This window comes from Sinocyclocheilus anshuiensis, unplaced genomic scaffold (genome assembly GCF_001515605.1).
Source record: "Sinocyclocheilus anshuiensis isolate Anshui unplaced genomic scaffold, SAMN03320099.WGS_v1.1 scaffold743, whole genome shotgun sequence".
NCBI lineage: Eukaryota > Metazoa > Chordata > Actinopteri > Cypriniformes > Cyprinidae > Sinocyclocheilus > Sinocyclocheilus anshuiensis.
In genome coordinates, this window is record NW_015552601.1 from 93,137 (window position 1) to 98,728 (window position 5,592).

At 35.6% G+C, this 5,592-nt stretch overlaps 2 protein-coding genes across 2 annotated transcripts in view; both read left to right on the top strand.

Moving 5' to 3' along the window:
- The window catches only part of LOC107665795 (transmembrane emp24 domain-containing protein 2), a 6,957-nt gene extending 3,017 nt beyond the window's left edge, over positions 1-3,940 (top strand). The window contains exons 3-4 of the mRNA XM_016456824.1: positions 2,223-2,330; positions 2,954-3,940. Coding sequence (XP_016312310.1) covers positions 2,223-2,330; positions 2,954-3,078 — 233 coding nt within the window. The 3' untranslated portion in view covers positions 3,079-3,940. The remainder of the gene's footprint in view (positions 1-2,222; positions 2,331-2,953) is intronic.
- A 435-nt stretch (positions 3,941-4,375) lies between these two features.
- The window catches only part of LOC107665764 (ATP-dependent RNA helicase DDX55-like), a 9,661-nt gene continuing 8,444 nt past the window's right edge, over positions 4,376-5,592 (top strand). The window contains exons 1-2 of the mRNA XM_016456774.1: positions 4,376-4,553; positions 4,631-4,681. Of these exons, the coding sequence (XP_016312260.1) occupies positions 4,446-4,553; positions 4,631-4,681 (159 nt within the window). The 5' untranslated portion in view covers positions 4,376-4,445. The remainder of the gene's footprint in view (positions 4,554-4,630; positions 4,682-5,592) is intronic.

Genomic DNA, 5,592 nt, shown 5'->3' on the forward strand with positions numbered 1-5,592 from the left:
CGCTCTCTCTCTCTCTCTCTCTCCCTCTCTCCCTCTCTCGCTCTTTCTCTCCCTCTCTCGCTCTCTCTTTCCCGCTCTCTCTCTCTTGCTCTCTCTCTCTCTCGCTCTCTCTCCCTCTCTTGCTCTCTCTCCCTCTCTCGCTCTCTCTCTCTCGCTCCCTCTCTCTCACACACACACACACGATGCGCAAAACTCCAGATTTAAACAGTCAATAGCAAATACTTAAACTAGTAACAAAACAGTAGCTGATTCAGAAGCGCCAGATTGTCATAGCAAAGTCAGAATTACCTCCTCTCCTAGGTTCACGAAACGGTCGTCCATAAAATGCATTGCTGTTCTGTTGTAAGTAATCTTAAAGATTCCTAAATGCATCTACTTTCGGAAGGCCAAATAAAGTGCTTTTGCTTTCGCACTGAAACACACAGCGTCTCCCTGACATGCTGCTTCAACACTAACTGCGGTTACTGAAACCACGCCTTCTTTCTTTGCGTGCACATTTGGGCGGCATTATGCAAATATTTCCACATAGTGAGGTAGATATGTGGGGGCATGTTAGAATGAGCCGTTTTAGGGGGGCGTGGCAGAGTCTTAACTTTGATAAAGAATATCTCTTTGGTTTTGAGACTTTAGTCTTTGCAACTTCAGGGATCTTATCTATGCACAATCAGCTTGTAACACTCCAAAGAGAAAGGAAAACTTGAAATTAAGAAATTAAAACCGCCAGTAGGTGGCAGCAAGGCACTGTTAAGAAGTGAGTCATTGCTATTGAACCGAATCATTTAAACGGTTGATTCATTTGGAAATGAATGAATGAATTTTTTTTTTTGGCAAAATCAGGCAATATAGTGTTTAAAACGTAAGTCTCTTAATATTACCTTCTTGCTTATTGAACTGTTGAATAAAATCACATTTGTAATCATGCTGATTTTAGAGGTGAAAATTGGCACTCTTTCTTTCTGTGGTGTTTTTATGCACAATGGCGCTTAGTCTTTCACAAAACAAACACTGTGTTCCGTGTGTAGTTACAGTAAATGGACTAAACAAAGCCTGATTTTTTGTATTCGAGTTATTCGAGGTATTTGAGGAATCGTTTCAGCCCTACAAACGATTAATCGCAAAGTTGTTGTTTACATTATATATAGGGATATAATGATTCACTCAGCTCACGATTCGATTCATAATTTTTTTTTTTTTTACTAAATGAGATTTAAGACAAATTATAAATTAAATGTGTCCTATTATTGCTTGGACAAAATGCTCCACGTTTCTTTGTGAAATTGAAATATAACACTATAATAATATACTAATATAGCACTTACATATTATTGCTCTTTTGTTGGTTTTGATTGCTTCTATTGTCCTCATTTGTAAGTCGCTTTGGATAAAAGCGTCTGCTAAATAACAACATTTAAATATAATGTAAATGTAAATAACAAAACTAAATTGAAATTTTAAAACAAGCCCCAAATAAATAATTAACACAAATAAAAAAAATCTCCTCATATAAACAAAATAAGGCTTCGTCAGTGCTCTTTCCTTTTAAAATTAGGCTGGATGTACATTATCCCTTACATAATAAATATACACAGTATACATGCATATATTATGTAAACAAAAACTTATTTTGGATGCGATTAATCGTTTGACAGCACAAATTTTATTTATTTGTATGATTTAACATGTTTTTGTTTTGTTTTTTGCCTCTAACGTGGCTTTCTTCCCTATTCAGGAGGTGGTGACAGCTGGGATGGTAGGAATAGACTGTACAGTAGATCATTTTAACATCTGTTGAGTTTTAAACTGAAATCTAACAGCATCTGCACTTCTATTTGCACCTGTGTGTATAAAGACAGTGTGACCAATGAGCTGAACCTTTCACTCACTGATGAGCTCATAAAACTGCTGTTGAACCCTAAAGAGATATATATAACATGAATGGTTGTGTTTTATCATAGAAGAGGTTTATTTGAAGTTCTCATTGCCTGTTTTGCATTTTTAACTGTAGGCCATTCTGATACTTATTGTTTATCTTTATACATAAGGGTTTTTATTAATGTAACAGCCGTTTATGACCTGTAACCTCTTGCATGTGTACATGAGGCGTTCACAGTTGGTACCAAACTTTTATACTGTTGTTTGTAAAAATTGGAGGCGTTGTATTTGCATGCTGCATGCACGTTGATACAGTCATCATGAGTAAATTGCTATTAATTTATTTCCAGCTCATCAGAATAAGCTGGAGGAGATGATCAATGAGCTGGCGGTTGCCATGACGGCGGTCAAACATGAGCAGGAATACATGGAGGTCCGAGAGAGAATACACCGCGCAAGTAAGACATCCTCCCCAATCACGTGACCACAGTTGTTGTTGTTTTTAAGCAATCATTATTTTGCATGGTTTTGAACCCAGGAAAAATATGCATGTTTAAATGCCCTTTAAATTATTATTATTTTAATTTTGATGCTACATGAACCCAGCTATAATATTGTGCATGTTTAAATGGCCTTTTAATAATATTTTACTTTGGCAGTACATGAATCCAGCTATAGTATGCATGTTTAAATGACCTGCAAATTATTTTATGTTTTCATTTTGATATGACCTGAATAACTGAATAATTGAAAAATTGAATAATGGCATGAATAATTATTATTTATTCTTTCGTCTTTTTATAAATATTCCTTTTTTTATTTTGACATGACGTGAACCCAGCAAAAATATAATTGTTGAAATGGCCATTTGTTCATTTATTTATGTATTTATTTATTGAAGACATATTTGTGTTTAAATGGACATTGGAATTATTTATTAGTTTTTATTTTGGCATGACAAGCAGCTAAAATGCATATTTAAATTGAATTTGAATTATTACTGTTTTATTTATTGATTGATTGATCTATTTTTAACTTGTGTATATTAAACTTGCTGTCTAATTTTGTCTGTGTCCTCTAGTCAATGACAACACGAACAGCAGGGTGGTGCTGTGGTCCTTCTTTGAGGCTCTGGTGCTGGTGGCCATGACCCTCGGACAGATTTACTACCTGAAGAGATTCTTTGAAGTGCGGAGAGTCGTATAAAATCCTGTCTGTGTTCCACAACATAAACACATCGAGTCCAAGATTTACCAGTTTTATGAATTGGATGTCCAATTCAACAGAGATGGGAAGAACTTGGTTGTTCGCTAGTCCACCCAGTCTGTGTTTTGGTTTTTATTTGCCCCAGTTTTAGTTCTCTTCATCGTTTGTTTTGGTAAAGGGTGTGATTTTGAATCAATTCATTGAGTTTGTTTTAGCCTGACTTGATTTGAACAGTCATCTTTATATATATATATTATTTTTTTTTTTTTATTTTTTTTTTTTTATTGGTGTTTCTTCTTCAGAACTGTTACGATTGCACATTACTCTGAGAATGAAGTAACGGTGATGATATGGTGTTGTCCCAATACAAGAACATGGTTTAGGATTGTATGGAAATAGCATGATGTAATTAAACCATAACATGAACAATGTTTTGAGTGAATGGGAAGTCAGCGGTCACTGATGTAAGTGTCAGGAAATGTCACATTTCATGTCATTTTCACTGCTCATTATCACATTTAGTTATGCCAACAACAACCTCCATGGCACATATTTAAACCTGATGCTGGTGAAGCGGCAAAATGACTGCTTTGCAGATTTTCTGGTGTGTTTTTTAAATGTTTAGGCAGGGTAGGCCCGATTTCTTTTCTAGCTCTATCTCCAGTCTCTTCACACAGGAAGTACTTTATGTAGTTTTGTACCACTTTTGTTGTCTAAACCAACTCTTACATTAAAGAAAATGCAAAATAGTTTGACTAAGACTACTGGTGAACTGATGATAAAACTGTAAACCTCAGAAGTTCAACGAATATGTATGTCAAATATGGATTTGATTTAATAAACATGAAACATGTTCTTAAAATGTCTCCTTTTTATTGTTTGTGTAGATTTGGATGCACAGTATGGAAACTCGCAGCGAAATTTAAGTGTAACTGCCATGTATTTGATATTTGGTATTTATTTACATCATTTTTTCATGTATGAATTGGCGAGGCCTCTGAGTAAATATAAAGTTGAGGTTGTCACGTGGTAGCTGTTACTTTTCTCAGCGCTGATGAGGATGGTTCAATCGTAGTCTGCGGCGGTTTTCCGTTTGTAGGTCAGACACAAATAGATCATTTATTTAAACGACTAAGCTTCATATTACATAAAGGTGCCAGATAAGACAAATATTCAGAGTTTTGAATGCCATGCAATGGATTCGGCTCTCACTAAACGCCCCCCGGAGGAAGACCGGAGTCCTACAGATGTCATGCGGAACGTTTGTATCAGTCGCTTGTTTCACATTCGGAGCGTATTGCGTGTAGCACACATCTTCTCCTCATCTGTTTACTTTTATGGATCAGACTCATCTAAATTCATAAACTATGGAAAACATTACCGATGGAAAATGGGAGCGTTTGCCCTTGAAATTACATGACAGTATATTACAGACTCTTAGGGAGCTGAAATTTGCATATATGACTCCTGTTCAGGTATTAATATTCAGACTAACTGTACTCGCGTGTTTCTGGTCGTATTGTATTAACTCATTTTTTCCCCTCAATTTCAGTTTGCCTGTATCCCTCTTTTTATGAGTAATAAAGATGTGGCTGCTGAAGCCGTGAGTATTTGAATACGTGTTTATTTTTATCATAATGTGACAGCTGTCTGAGAATATTTCATTTTTGTTTCAATGTTTTTGAAAGAAGAGCCTTATGCTCCTCAAACCTGCATTTATTTGATCGTGAAAACAGTGAAATGTTATTACAATTTAAAATAACTTTTCTATTTGAGTACATTTTGAATTATAGTTTATTCCTGTGATCAACATTGTTCCAGTCTTCAGTGTCACATGATCCTTCAGAAATCATTGATTCTAATATGCTTATGATTTGCAGCTCAAGAAACATTTATGATTATTATCAATGTTGCAAACGGTTTTTGCTGCTTCATATTTGTCAAAACCGTAAGTTTGGGGTCAATATGATTCAAATAAAGAAACTAATACTTTTATTCAGTAAGGATTAGGGGTCGACCGATATGTGTTTTTCAGGGCCGATGCCGATACCGATTATTACAGATCAAGTAGACCGATAACTGATATTTTGAACCGATATATATGTCTGGTGCAAAAATTATTTATTTACATACACAGAGACACGCAGAACATGCTGGATTCATATTTAAATAGTATTTTTGCGGCTTAATATTTACAGATACTAGTCCATATTGCGACTCTATTTAAGTGTACTGACCTACTTTTGATTAATTCATCCAAACTTTGACAAATTCCGTGACATTATGCGTCATACAGTAAATTCCATTTATATGACTGGATTCCGCGATTCCGTTCGCGTTTTCTGCATCGCGGAAATCATAGATAATATTGAGGTGTTTTGCAACTTCAGTGTAACGTTAGTGGATTGGGATCTATTGCAACTTAAGCAACATCTGCTGCTGCCTTACCTTTGAGAGACAACTGATGCGTGATCACTGAAGCAGCGCTTTGATTGGTCGGACTCATGACTCCCA